At 39.7% G+C, this 14,823-nt stretch overlaps 1 protein-coding gene across 5 annotated transcripts in view; it reads left to right on the top strand.

The window, feature by feature from the left end:
* The window catches only part of dpy19l3 (dpy-19 like C-mannosyltransferase 3), a 74,128-nt gene that overhangs the window by 34,829 nt on the left and 24,476 nt on the right, over nucleotides 1–14,823 (top strand). For 4 of the 5 annotated variants that reach the window (XM_060837671.1, XM_060837669.1, XM_060837670.1 and 1 more), the window contains 5 exons: nucleotides 620–751; nucleotides 4,097–4,198; nucleotides 5,724–5,797; nucleotides 8,894–9,052; nucleotides 14,662–14,787. In XM_060837671.1, coding sequence (XP_060693654.1) covers nucleotides 620–751; nucleotides 4,097–4,198; nucleotides 5,724–5,797; nucleotides 8,894–9,052; nucleotides 14,662–14,787 — 593 coding nt within the window. The remainder of the gene's footprint in view (nucleotides 1–619; nucleotides 752–4,096; nucleotides 4,199–5,723; nucleotides 5,798–8,893; nucleotides 9,053–14,661; nucleotides 14,788–14,823) is intronic. The other variant, XM_060837672.1, reaches the window with a different exon arrangement.

Here is a 14,823-nt window from a genome sequence, read left to right as displayed (position 1 = left end):
AGATACGTGAATTGGGGGGGTGTGCAGAGGGGCCTGTTCTGTGGTGTATTGTATTGTAAGCGCTTGCTTAAAACAAGTAAGATCATTTATCTGTATTTTTTCCCACATCCACATGCTCCTACTTGAGGCCATCACATATAGTTATTTTAATGTAATGCTTTCAAAGTACAGTTAAAAAGTATACCAAATCTATTTTAAAACTAAACCTTCGGTGAGCTTTCAATTAAAAAGTCAGTTTAATTTAGTGTTTGAGATGGTGATTACCTAGAAGTTGGCTTCTGGCAATTTTTAAACTTGCTGGCCAGATACTTGTTAAAACAGAATAAATAAGGAGAAGGCTGAATGTCATTGTAAAATAGATAACTACTATGATCACTATAGATTCTAAAGTTTTGTTAGAAAAAGCCACATTTAGCTGTCTGCTTTTAGTAAATGTGAGAAATTTAAAGCATTATTTTCTTTTAAAATCTTAATACAATGAACAAATGTGGTTCACAGTTTTCTGTATTTTTGGATTTCAAAATTTATTTTGTGTGAGAAATTCTAATTGTATGGTTCATACTTTTGCACGTTTCTGTTTACAAAACAATTCATTGAAATCATATTGCTTCTATTGCAGGTTACATCACTATACCTTGTGCATATAGCTTCTTTACTTCTTGTCTGGATCCTGCAGTTTAACAACTCCATGCTCCTGGGGTCATTGGTTCTAAGTTTTATTCTGGCTGCTTTAGTAGTGCGGCATCTGCAGGTAGTAATAACATTATTGAATGCAAACTTCATTTCATATAGTTATTATACTGATTTTGAAATACAGGTAGGAAATATCCTAAATTAAAAAGAATATACAGGGAGTAATTCACAAACTGCTGAAAAGATTGTTGGAATGTGCTTGCTTTTAACCTGTGCCACTCCCTTGTGATGCAAGCTACATCTTTATATTGCCATTTCCTGGTCTTTTGAATGATAGCTGGTTGTAGCAAGCGTAATTTACATTGATCATTGGCTGTACAAATTAGCAGGATGCCTGATATCATGAGTGGCTAATCACTTTAAAGGTATCATTTAAAAGGGAGATGCATTATGTGCTGCAAAAAGTGGTGATTGTATTCACAAGTGACTATATGGTGATTTGAACAATGGTCCAATCTAAGAGAGTGAAATGAACTGAAAATGTTAATGGGTGAGGTGGAAAGAAGAGGCACTGGTGGAGTTCAATGCCATGACGCATTCTCCACAAAATGGGACATATGCAGGAATAAATTTAATGACCTGACTTGAGTATAGTGGTCAGTGAATTAATATTTTTATGGTATATTGTGACTGCACCATAGCCTAATCCACTGATCCATTCTCTCTATCTCCATATACTACCAATTTTCTATCCACCAGTATTCAACTCTCTAATTAATGTGCTTTGCTTCACCGTTACCCTTAGTACTGTTAAATCACATATTCACAAATCGGGATTTGCACATACCAGCAGCCATTCAACTATGATACACACATTAGGTATATGTAGGCAAAAGTGAGGACTGTAATGCTGGAAATCAGAGTCTAGATCAGAGTGGTACTGAAAAAGCACAGCAGGTCAGGTAGCATCCGAGGAGCAGGAAAATCGACATTTCGGGCAAAAGCCCTTCATTCCTGTTAGGTTGAATACTTTTTTCCCCTCTTAACCTAGTTATCACTCCCAACATATAAGCTGCGGGTAGTATAAGCGTGCACTTTCTCCTCTCCCTTTAACACAATTCAATTTGCCCTTTTTCATTTTTGAAATTCAGGAACTGAAATCTTGCCAGTCAGTGCAGAAAGTTAGAGGACAGTAAAGATGAAATGGCAATATCACTTGACCTTAAGGTCACAGCCACCAGCTCAGAGACTGACAGCTATTTCTGAGACAGAGGCAAGGATAGTGGGGAGGTACCAACACAAGAAAACAAGAATTAGGCACAGGATAACATAATTTGGCCCCTTGAGCCTGTTTTGTAATTGAATTGGCTTGTATCTGGTCTGGTTCTCCCTTCTACACCTATTTTCTCCTCACGTCAAACAAAACTCCAGTTGGAGGTACACAGAAGTGAAGAATGTCGGGCGAGGATAGCTCAGATGCTAATTAGCTAAAGAGCAATGTTGCATACAGGTTTTACTGCAGACAAATCAAATGAGGACTTTACTGAGGGCTCGGATACAGAAGAAAGCAGATAGATGCATGTAATTAAATACTTGCAGCACTGGAAAGCCTGCACCCAATGATCAAGAACATGGAGAAGTCAAGCACCATCTTGTCATTGAAATTGGAGTTCATCCTCTCTAACATAGAATGTGTGGCCACTTCCATCAACATCTGTGGAGCTCATTGTGACACAGCATCTATTCACTGATGTCACTGCTTTCATTGCAGTCCAGCTTCTGAGTGCCATGGTGGAAGCTCAGATTACTGTCGCCATGACTCCGAATATCACTGTTCAAAGCAGTGTCCAAAACGTCACAGCAGTATTTATCAATCTCTCTGCAAGTCGTGAGTCTGCAGAACTCTCTTCCTAAAATGTGATGGAAGCAGAGTCTTTGAATATTTTTAAGACATAGATAATCAGATTCTTGTTAAGCAAAAGGGTGAAAAGTTATCAAGGATACATAGGAAGCAGATTTAAGGTTACAGCAAAAACAACTATCATCTAGAATGGCAGAACAGGCTCGAGGGACTGCATTGCCTACTCCTGCTTCTAATTCATGTGTTCGTTTTTTTTTTATTGCTAAGGTGTCCTCCAAAAGAGTGGCAACTACTCCAGACAGCATTAGCCAACAATCCTGTCTCAGGATTGATGACATTCTTTCTCTGATCCCTCACATTCCACCAGAGCCCTTGTTGTAGGATTAAGGATTTTCTTACTGTGATTAAGATATTGCATCCTGAAGTTTGGAACTTCTTGAGATCACCCACCAACACCATCTGCAGTCTCCCGAATTGGAGATCGGCAGCCTCTCACCACCAAATGCTGCAATCATTGGGCGTTCCCACAAAGCACGAGGAGACATGGAAAATTAACATTTGAGAAATATGAGGGATTTTAGTTTATTTATGTACAAATTATGTCACCTGGTTCACTAATGTCCTTTAGAGAACAAAATCTGTGATTCTTTGCTCTTCTGGTCTCCGTGGTCCAAATCAAAAGCAATGTAATTGGCTCTTAACTACTCCCTGGAATGACCTAGCAAATGACTTATTTTAAGGGCAATATGGAGTAGGAAACAATGCTGGCCTGACATCCCAGGAAAGAATAATGAAGAAAAATGTCTGACAGCAAGACTTTTGGTTTAGCAGGAGCTAAGCTTTGATTGTTTCACACACCTCTGGGCCTGCTTCACTCAGAAATATTCCCCACAGGCCTATTAACAGCCACATTAGCAGGAATATCAGGACATTATTAGAAGTGAAAAACATCGTAAGTTGCTCCACATTTAAGCACTGACAGACTTTGGTTGTGACTGTGCACTGCCAGTCTCCCATTAATACCTGTTCGCACAGTCCTTGTCAAAAACCATTCTCATATTTTCACCAAGTCCAGATTTTAAAAATTATTTCTCAGCAAGCAGAAGGGCTGTCAGTTCTACTACTGGTTTGCTGAAGGTCTCTCCGACTCAAATTTGTTCAGCCAGGGACATTCACAATCCCATCTTCTTGCCATTTGTGTTATTTTTGGAGAACATGAACTCAAACACCCAACTACTTTATTCCGGAATCAATGAAACATAACACAAATGGCCACAAGAGGATGCTATTTCATTAATGTGTTCCATTCTTTACTTAACTAAAGTGAGTGAGAGCGCAAGAACTCAGGGCTGTCATGAGGTGAGAAAAGTAGAAGAAATGTTCATCTTTTTAAGAGACATTGCGCCTTCAAGGAAATAATATTGATTTGCATCAAGACAATGTCAGTGTAGTACAATATTGAAGCAAATTGGGATAACTTAAACGTTTGGAATTATCAAATCATATAATTTTGAGTTTGAACCTCTCTCTCTCTGTTACATTTGCTGTCATATTTTTATGAGAATGAGAAATCTAATGTTGCTATCTTTCCTTTTCTTTTAGAGGAATTTAAAGTCTGGCAGTTTTTTTGCAAGAGTTTTGAAACTATTGCTGCATTTAATTGTAGTATTCAGCTTAGCAATCCTAGCAAATAATGCAACTAAGGTATGTAAGTAAAATTAGTCGAAGTCTGTTTTGTGAAACTTTGAGGAAACTCCAAAACAACTTGCTTCCAGATTTTATTTTGGTAAAGGCAAAATACTGTGTGTGCTGGAAATCTGAAGCAACCACAGAATGATGGACAAACTCAGCAAGTCTGGCTGTATCTTTGGAGATAGAAACAAGAGTTAACATTTCAAGTTCAGTTTGACTCTTCAGAATAATGCTTCAACAAGTCACGATGCAAGTTTGAGGAGCAATACCTTATTTTCCATATGACAACGTCAAGACTCAATACTGAATTCCAAAATTTGAGGAACTGACTACATTCCTTCTCCATTTTTCTTACATTGTCTCTTCCTTCTTCCTTTCTCCTTCCCCCCCCCCCCCCCCCCCCCAAAAAGAAACACACAGGTACACTCACAGACACATGCTTTACTTTGCATTTAATGGAGAGGAGATGATGAGGACTGCAGATGCCGGAAAGTCAGAGTATAAAAGTGTGGCACTGGAAAAGGCACAGCAGGTCAGGCAGTATCTGAGGAGCAGAAGAGTCAATGTTTCAGGCATAAGCCTTTTGTCAGGAATGTGGAAGGATAGTGTCCCTGGAGGGGGAGATGTGCTGCTGGAAAAAGCACAGCAGATCAGGCAGGCCTACCCACCCCTTATTTATCTCTCAGTCCCCTTCTCCTTCCACATTCCTAATGAAGGACTTATGCCTGAAACGTCGACTCTCCTGCTCCTCAGATGCTGTCTGACCTGCTGTGCTTTATCCAGCACCACACCTTTTGATTCTTAATGGAGAGGATCAATTATCTCTCTTCAACAGCTGCTTAACATTCTTTTTACATTTCTTTTCCTTTTTCACCACCATTAGCAACCTTTTATCTTTTTCAGTAGGTCTTTACACCGCCCACCCTTTGCTGCTACTCCACCTCAGTTAACAAGTATACATTAAAATTCAATTCTGTAGACAAGTCATACTAAATTTGAAACATTAATTCTGTTTCTCACCCGAGAGATGCTGAGCTTTTCCAACATTTTGTGTTGTTTTTGCCAATGTGAAATAACATGCATCTTCCCCTTAATTATCCTGTTATTAATCAAAATAAACAGTCCATTTGACCCAACAGTCCATTTGTGAGGATATTTATGTTCTATTCAAACCTCTTATTTATTATACAGGTTTACAGAAGAAATACTAGATAGATAGCACATTCCCAAACATCAAAACTGCTTGTTGGAATAAATTTACTGTGCATAATTCATTATGCATAAATCAGTAATTTATTCTATGAATCCACATTTTCAAAATCTAATTTAAGTGTAGCAACAGAAATACTTGTTGAATTATTTGTATTATTCTATTCCTTTTCAATTCTTCAGAGCTTCTCTCATTTGTTAACTATTTACATTCTGATATCTTGGATTGTAACTTGTGATTGAATAACCCATGATAAATAGTGTTGAATGGAAACAATTTAATGGTATTGCTAATGTGAACTCATCAGTGTCTTCCTTTTTATTGTAGAAAATTCTAGGGCTTGAATCTGATGAACATATTTTTAAGTTCCTTAAAGCAAAGTTTGGATTTGGGGCAACAAGGTACAAGTTCAATTTTTATTATAGTACACAAATGTAAATCCAACTTATTACATTTCACAACCTGTACAGAAGACTAGCTGCATGACTACAGTTGTGATCTGTCCTCTCCCCCCAGACTTCAAACCTGAGGTAAAAATGTGCTTATAATATTCATGCAAACCATGATACATCAAGTTGCTGTAGCAAGATAAAGTGATCAATTCTTAACAGTACAGAAGGAGGCTACCCTACCCATCAGATTTGTGCTAGCTTTTTGAAAGAACCACACAATTCAGTTCCACTTCCCAGCTTTATCCCCATAATCCTGAACATTAGTCCTCTTCAAGTTCACGTCGAACTACCTTTTTAAAATTTTCTTTGGAATCTGATTCCACCACTGACTTTCAAAGTGATACATGGTCATAATAATCATCTGAGTACTTCATTGGCTGTAGGGACATTTAGTAGCTTTAAAAAGGCACAACATAAATGCTAGTCATACGTTATTTTCTATTTCCAAGGCCAAGGTATCTCATGCTTCAGCAAGATCTTCAACAAGGTTCCACATGGAAGACTGGTTAGTAAGGTTAGATCACATGGAATTCAGGGAGAGCTAGACCAATTGGATACAACATTGGGCTTGGCAGCAGGAGTCAGAGGGTGGTAGTAGCAGGTTGTTCTTCAGACTGGAGGCCTGTGACTAGCTGTGTGCTGCAAGGATTGGTGCTGATCTACTGTTGATTGTCATTTTATATCAACAATTTGGATGAGAATATGGAAGGCATGGTTAGTAAGTTTGTAGATGACAGCAAAATTGGCACTATAGTGGATAGTTGATATCTAAAAGATCAACTGGACCAGTGGCCTGAGGAATAGCAGATGGAGTTTAATTTAGGTAAGTGTGAGCTGTTGCATTTTGATAAGACAAAGCGGGAGTAATATGGTTAATGATAGGGCTCTGGGGAGTGTTGCTGAACCGAGGGGTTCAGGTACCTAGTTCCTTGGAAGTGGTAGTAGGTAGGCGCTTGGCAAGCTTCCCTTCATTCGGCAGAATATTGAATGTAGGAGTTGGGGGTATCATATTGCAGCTGTACAAGACATTGGTGAAGCCACTAAATACTGCATATAATTCTGGCCACCCTTCTCTGGAAGGATGTTATTAAACTGGAAAATGCAAAAAAAAATTTGCATGCGTGTTATGGAGACTGGAAAGTTTGAGTTATAAGGAGAGGCTGGATAGGCTAGAACATTTTTTTCTGGAGCATAGGAGGTTGAGGGGGGACCTATATACAGGTCTATTAAATCATGGATAAGGTGAGTAGCCAAGGTCTGGTAGGGGAGTCCAAAACTAGAGGGCATAGGTTTAAGGTGGAGGAGAAAGGTTTTAACAGAAACATGAGGGACAATGTTTTCTCTCTCATGGTAGTGTATAACTAGAAAGAAAGTGGTAAAGGCAGGTATAATTACAATATTTAAAAGACATTTGGACGGGTACATGGATGGGAAAAGTTAGAGGAATATGGGCCAAATGTAAGTATCAATCCATTTTATTACATGGGTCTAGTTCAGTTTAGGAAACCTAGTCAGCAAGAAAGTGTTGGGCCAAGGAGTCTATTTCCGTGCTATAGCTCTATGCCTCTCTTTAGCTGCTTTGTCAAGGTGTCCTTCTATTTTCTATGATTATTGAGAACAAAGGAGAGTTGAATTTAATTATGAAATAACTGTTAGCTTAATACTTGTGTTAATTCCTTTCATAGAATCATACCATTTACACCGTTAGGGGTTGGGAGGAGAGGAGAGACATTCAGTCTGTTGCATCTGTACTGGAGTAATTCCGTTTTGCTGCTTTTTCCTTGACTTATATTTTTAAAATGGAAAAATTCCTTTTTAAGTGGTAAAATGTTTGCCTCAATAGCTGCTTGCTACAGCGTGAGGTAGGTAAATGTGAGCTGTTGCATTTTGATAAGACAAAGTGGGAGGTGGAAATGGGGGAAGCTAAATCTCCAAAATATGTTGTTTTGTTAGAAACTGAATTGACTGTAAGTTTGCTTGCTGAGCTGGTAGATTGTTCTCAGACGTTTTGTCACCATGCTAGGTAACATCATCAGTGAGCCACTGTTGCAGCGCTGGTGTTCTGTCCTGCTTTCTATTAACGTGTCTTGGTCTGTTGTGATGGGTGGTACCGCTTCTGGTTCTTTTTCTGAGAGGTTGGTAAATGGGGTCCAAATTGATGTGTTTGATGGAGTTGCAGTTTGAATGCCAGGCTTCTAGGAATCCCTGTGCATGCCTTTGTCTAGCCTGTCCCAGAATGGATGTATTGTGCCCATTGAACTGGTATCCCTCTTTGTGTGTAAGGATACTAGTGATAGTTGGTCATGTCTTTTAGTGGCTAGTTGGTGTTCGTGTATCCTGGTGGCTTGTCCATCGATTCTTCAACAACAAACCTAATTAGAAAGACACAACACGTCCAGGTACTCTAGCTACACTACCATACATCCAAGACATTTTGGAGATGATAACCAGACTACTGGGCGGCGCGGTGGCTCAGTGGTTAGCACTGCTGCCTCACAGCACCAGGGACCCAGGTTCGATTCCACCTTGGGTGACTCTGTGTGGAGTTTGCACATTCTCCCACTGTATGCGTGGGTTTCCTCCGGGTGCTCCTGTTTCCTCCCACAGTCCAAAGATGCTAAATTACCCTACAGTGTTAGGTGCATTAGTCAGAGGGAAAGGGGTCTGGGTGGGTGTGGACTTGTTGGCCCAAAGGGCCTGTTTCCACATTGTAGGGAATCTCTAATCCACTCCAACTCCTAGGCAACATAGTAGCCCACAAACCTTCAAACACATTGAAACAGCTCCTGATGAATTTAAAGGACCTTGTATCAATGATCAGTAAAACCAACATCATATACAAAATACCAGTCAAGGACTGTAACAAACATTACATTAGACAAACGGGCAGAAAACTAGCCACCAGGATACATGAACACCATGATATATATTGAAAAATGTTTACTTCAGAGAATTTAATAAGGTAAACTAGTACCAGATTGAGATCATCAACACCCCTTGTATGCAAATATATTGACTTGAAATGTTTTTTCTCTTCATGTTTAGGGATTTTGATGCTAAGTTATACCTGTGTGAAGAAGCTTTTGGCCTTCTGCCTTCTGATACTTTCCAAAGACTTTTGAACACACTGATTTTGCCTTCATATATTTTAATTCTGGTTATCACAGTGGTCATTGCTATAATTGTTGCTGTTCAGAATCTCAGGTAAGTATAGTTATTTCATGTGTTAAATATTTTGACAGCATTACTCTTTATCATGAAATCAAAAAGAATTATAACTTATTTGTGCATGGAGGTGGACTGCAACCACTGACAGTAAATGATTCACAAATGCTGCGCTGAAGAATTTTCTTCCATTGTTGAGTCCCTTATGCTCGACCTGCAAAAAAATGCATTCAAATTCGCCCTTCTGATGACATCACACAATGGAGATCTCTTGAATTCTCTGCTGCTGCTAGCGTTGTGAATGAAGGCCCATCTGTCATCTTTACTTGGCCACTTTTTGTACATTTTTTCATGGGATATGGGTCGTTAGCCAAGGCCGCATTTATTGCCCATCACAAATTTCCATTTCCATTCCAACATTGCTGTGGATCTGGTACCATTACCTTAATTTTTAAAAAAATTATACTTATTCTATGAAGTAATATTTAACTTTTTAATTCTGTTTCTGTTACTAGAGTCATAGAGATGTACAGCATAGAAAAAGACCCTTCGGTCCAACTTCACCTGCCAGCACCCGGCCTATACCCCTCCAAACCCTTCCTATTCATATACCCATCCAAATGCCTTTTAAATGTTGCAATTGTACCAGCCTCCACCACTTCCTCTGGCAGCCCATTCCACACACGCACCACCCTGTGTGTGAAAAGTTGCCTCTTAGGTGTCTTTTATATCTTTCCCCTCTCACCCTAAACCTATGCCCTCTAGTTCTGGATTCCCCTATCCCAGGGAAGAGACTTTGTCTATTTATCCTATCCATGCCCCTCATGATTTTATAAACCTTAAGAAGGTCACCCCACAGCCTCTAACATTCTAGGGAAAACAGCCCCAGCCTTTTCAACCTCTCCATATAGATCCTCCAACCCTGGCAACATCCTTGTAAATCTTTTCTGAACCCTTTCAAGTGTCACAACATCTTTCCGATAGGAAGGAGACCAGAATTGCACGCCATATTCCAAATATGGTCTAACCAGTGTCCTGTACAGCCGCAACATGACCTCCCAACTCCTGTACTCAATACTCTGACCAATAAAGGAAAGCATACTAAATGCCTTTTTCGCTATCCTATCTATGTGTGACTCCACTTTCAAGGAGCTATGAACCTGCACTTCAAGGTCTCTTTGTTCAGCCACACTCCCTAGGATTTTGCCATTAAGTGTATAAGTCCTGCTAAAATTTGCTTTCCCAAAATGCAGCACCTCCCATTTATCTAAATTAAACTCCATCTGCCACTTCTCAGCCCATTGGTCCACCTGATCAAGATCCCGTTGTAATCTGAGGTAATCTTCTTCACTGGCCACTACACCTCCAATTTTGGTGTCATCTGCAAACTTACTAACTATACCTCTTATGCTCACATCTAAATCATTTATATAAATGATGAAAAGTCGTGGACCTAGCACTGATCCTTATGCCACTCCACTGGTCACAGGCCTCCAATCTGAAAAACAATCCTCCACCACCACCTTCTGTCTTCTATCTTTGAGTCAGTTCTGTATCCAAATGGCTAGTTCTCCTTGAATTCCATGAGATCTAACCTTACTAACCAGTTCTTCCATGGGGAACCTTGTTGAATGCCTTACTGAAGTCTATATAGATCACATCCACCACTCTGGCCTCATCAATCTTCTTTGTTATTTCTTCAAAAAACTCAATCAAGTTTGTGAGGCATGATTTCCCATGCACGAAGCCATGTTGACTATCCCTAATCAGTCTTTGCCTTTCCAAATACATCCTGTCCTTCAGGATTCCCTCCAACAACTTGCCCACCACCGAGGTCAGCCTCACTGGTCTACAGTTCCCTGGTTTGTCCTTTCCACCTTTCTTAAACAGTGGCACCACATTAGCTAATCTCCAGTTTTCTGGTACCTCGCCTATGTCTATCGATGATACAACAATCTCAGCGTGACCCAGCAATCACTTCCTTAGCTTCCCAAAGAGTTCTAGGGTACATCTGATCAGGTCCTCATCCACTTGTATGTTTTCAAGACATCCAGGACTTCCTCCTCTATAATGTGGACATATTTGAAGATGTCACCATCTATTTCCCAACATTCTCTATCTTCCACGTCCTTTTCCACAGTAAGCACTGATGCAAAATACTCCTTTAATATCTCCTCCATCTCCTGTTGCTCCCCACAAAGGCCACCTTGCTGATCTTTGAGGGGCCCTATTCTCTCCCTACTTGCCCTTTTGCGCATAATGTATTTGTAAAATCCCTTTGGATTCTCCTTAACTTTATTTGCCAAAGTTATTTCATGTCCCCTTTTTGCCCTCCTGATTTCCCTCTTAAGTATACTCCTACTGCCTTTATACTCTTGTAAGGATTCATTCGATCTATTTTGTCTATATCTGACATTTGCTTCCTTCTTTTTCTTAACCACACTCTCAATTTCTTTAGTCATCCAGCATTCCCTTTACCTACTAGCCTTTTCTTTCACCCTAATAGGAATATACTGTCTCTGGAATCTTACCTCATTTCAGAAGGCTTCCCATTTTCCAGCTGTCCCTTTACCTGCGAACATCTGACCCCCAATCAGCTTTTGAAGTTTCTTTCTTAATACTGTCAAAATTAGTCTTACTCCAGTTCATAATTTCAACTTTTAGATCTGGTCTATCCTTTTCCATTACTATTTTAAAACTAATTGAATTATGGTCACTGGCCCCAAAATGCTCCCCCACTGACACCTCAGTCAGTTGCCCTGCCTTATTTCCCAAGAGTAGGTCAAGTTTTGTACTTTCTCTCATAGGTACATCTACATGTTGAATCAGAAAATTTTCTTGTACACACTTAACAAGTTCCTCTCCACCTAAATCCTTAACACTATGGCAGTCCCAGTCTATGTTTGGAAAGTCAAAATCCCCTACCATAACCACCCTATTATTCTTCTAGATAACTGAGATCTCCTTACAAATTTGTTTCTCAATTTCACTCTGACTAGGGGTATGCAATGCAATCCCAATAAGGTGATCATCTCTTTTTCTTATTTAACAGTTCAACCCAAATAACTTCCATGGATGTTTTTCGAGGAATATCCTCCATCAGTACAGCTGTAATGCTATCCCTTATCAAACTGCTACTCCCCCTCCTCTCTTGCCTCCCTTTCTGTCCTTCCTGTAGCATTTCTATCCTGAAACATTCAGCTGCCAGTCTGTCCATCCCTGAGCCATGTTTCTGTAATTGCTACAATATCCCAGTTCCATACCTTGAGTTCATCTGCCTTCTGTGTTATGCCTTTTGCTTTGAAATAAATGCAGTTTAATTTATCAGTCCCACTTTGTTCTCTGCTTTGTCCCTGCCTGCCCTGACTGTTTGACTCGCTTCTTTTCTCAACTGTACCAGTGTCAGATTGATCTCTTTCCTCACTATCTTTCTGGGTTTTTCTCTTCCTCTCTCCCCCCCCCCCCCCCCCCCCCCCCCCCCCATAGCGTAAATCCTCCTGAGCAGCTCTAGCAAATCTCCCCTGCTAGTATATTAGTCCCCTTCCAACTTAGGTACAATCCATCCTTCCTGTATACGTCACTTCTACCACAGAACAGATTCCAATGATCCAAAAATGTGAATCCTTCTCCCATCCAACAGTTCCTCAGCCATGCATTCACCAGTTCTATCCTCCTCTTTCTACCCTCACTAGCTTGTAGCACTGGAAGTAATCCAGATATTACTACTCTCAAGATCTCCTTTTTAAATTCCTGCCTAACTATATATTCTCCCTTCAGAATCTCATTCCTTTTCCCTTCCTCTGTCATTGGTTCCAATGTGTACAATGACCTCCTGCTGGTCCCTCTCTCCCTTGAGAACATTCTGCACTCTCTCTGAGACATCCTTGATCTTAGCACCATTCTGATTTTTCGCTGCTGGCCACAAAAACATCTGTCTGTGCTTTGGACTAGAGATTCCCCAAAAACAATCGATCTCTTGGAACCCGACGTTCCCCTTATATTTAGAGCCAGTCTCAATATCAGAAAATTGGATGTTTATGCTACATGCCCCTGAAAATCCATCACCTCTACATTTTCCAAAACAGTATATTTGTTTGAAATGGAGATGGCTACAGAAAACCCCTACACCACCTGCATCCCTCTCTTAACTTTCCTGGAGTTAACCCATCTACGTGACTGTATCTGCAACTTATCTCCCTTCCATCACATCCCCTTGCTCTTGTAAATTCCTCATTGCCTCTAACTGTCTCTCCAACCAATCCGTTCGATCTGATAGGATTCGCAACCAATGGCATTTTTTGCAGATATAATCCTCAGTAGCATGTAAACTCTCCCTAAACTCCCACATCCAACAAGAAGAGCATATCATTCTACTAAAGACCAGTTTTGCTTTTTTCAATCTACAGACCCAAAAATAGCAATGACTAAGTGCTCTACAAAACACTGCTTCAGGCTAACTTAATACTTATGGCTTATATTTTTAAGTTTAATAAAGAGACATATCTCAATATAACATATAATCAAGAAAGAACCCACTCTATTTACTACTGCAGACTTACTGTAAGGCTACACTTAAAATATTCACTTACCAGTTTCTGTGCTGTGATTTCTCTTAAACAGGTTCCTCCAAGATTACTTGTGAATTTCATTGTTTGTTGATGACTGTGTACCTAAGTTTTTTTTGTACCTTAGTATCTAACATGGCGCCTTGTGTCCTGACATGAAAAACGTTTCACTGTACTTCTATACATCTGTTCTTGAGTACATGTGACAATAAAATCTAAATCTAAAATATGTAGTCCAGACTAGATAAGGATGGCAAATTTCCTTTCCTGAAGGAAGCTAGTAAACCAGATGGATTTCCACGACAATTAACAGTAGCTTCATGGTCACCATTACTGAGACTAGCTTTCAGTTCCAGATTTCTTTTCATCAGTTACTTGGAAGATCTTAATTGCCTCCTTGCAATATTATGTGTTAAATACCACCTCTAACCTGAGTTTGTTGACCAGTCTAAAGTAACCTTGATGATTAATCCTGCATTACTTGTCAAAAGCTTGTCCCACATCTCACAGCTGATGACAACCTCAATATATTGCATATTGCAAAATCTTTGTGAGATTTCAAAGCCAGCTAACCTAGAACATAGAACAATACAATGCAGAACAGCCTTTCGGCCCTCAATGTTGCACTGACCGGTGAACTAATAACAATGAGCCTTGATAGAGTAAGTTTTCCTGGTCACAGGTCTTAGCAAAGGTATGAGATTTGAAGGCTCTGGGAGAATTGGAGAAAGATTTGAGTGATTGTGGATGGGCACAGAGGTACTGCATTAATCCTTTTCTTCCTCTACTTCCCTGTGTTCCGACACACTTCTGTGTGATTTGCTACAATGGTGCTTTTTAACTGTACAGCATTTATCTCCTGCACAAAGAGAACAGAAAGCAATGTTATATGAACATATGCTTTGTGAAACTTTGAACTCAATGCAGTTTTGTTTTAAATAACTTAAGGTCAGGAATTAGTAAAATGGAAGTAATTCAATATTTTGAGCTGATGTCATTGCAAGCAACATATTTACTTATTGATAATCAGCTTGACTCCTTCATTTATCACTAACTAACTTAACTGTAATTTTCCCCCCCCAGCTATAGTTCAGCTGTAATCCAGAGCACATCCATTAAAGAACAGAACATGACTATGTTGAGGCCCGACATGGCTTACAATCTACTGCACAATGTGCTATTTGGTCTGCTGGCTTTAAGTACAATGAGGTATTGTAATCTATGACATTAGTTCACATGTCTTGT

Source organism: Hemiscyllium ocellatum, chromosome 17, assembly GCF_020745735.1.
Source record: "Hemiscyllium ocellatum isolate sHemOce1 chromosome 17, sHemOce1.pat.X.cur, whole genome shotgun sequence".
Taxonomy (NCBI): Eukaryota; Metazoa; Chordata; class Chondrichthyes; order Orectolobiformes; family Hemiscylliidae; genus Hemiscyllium; species Hemiscyllium ocellatum.
This window is presented reverse-complemented; position numbering and strand designations above follow the sequence as displayed.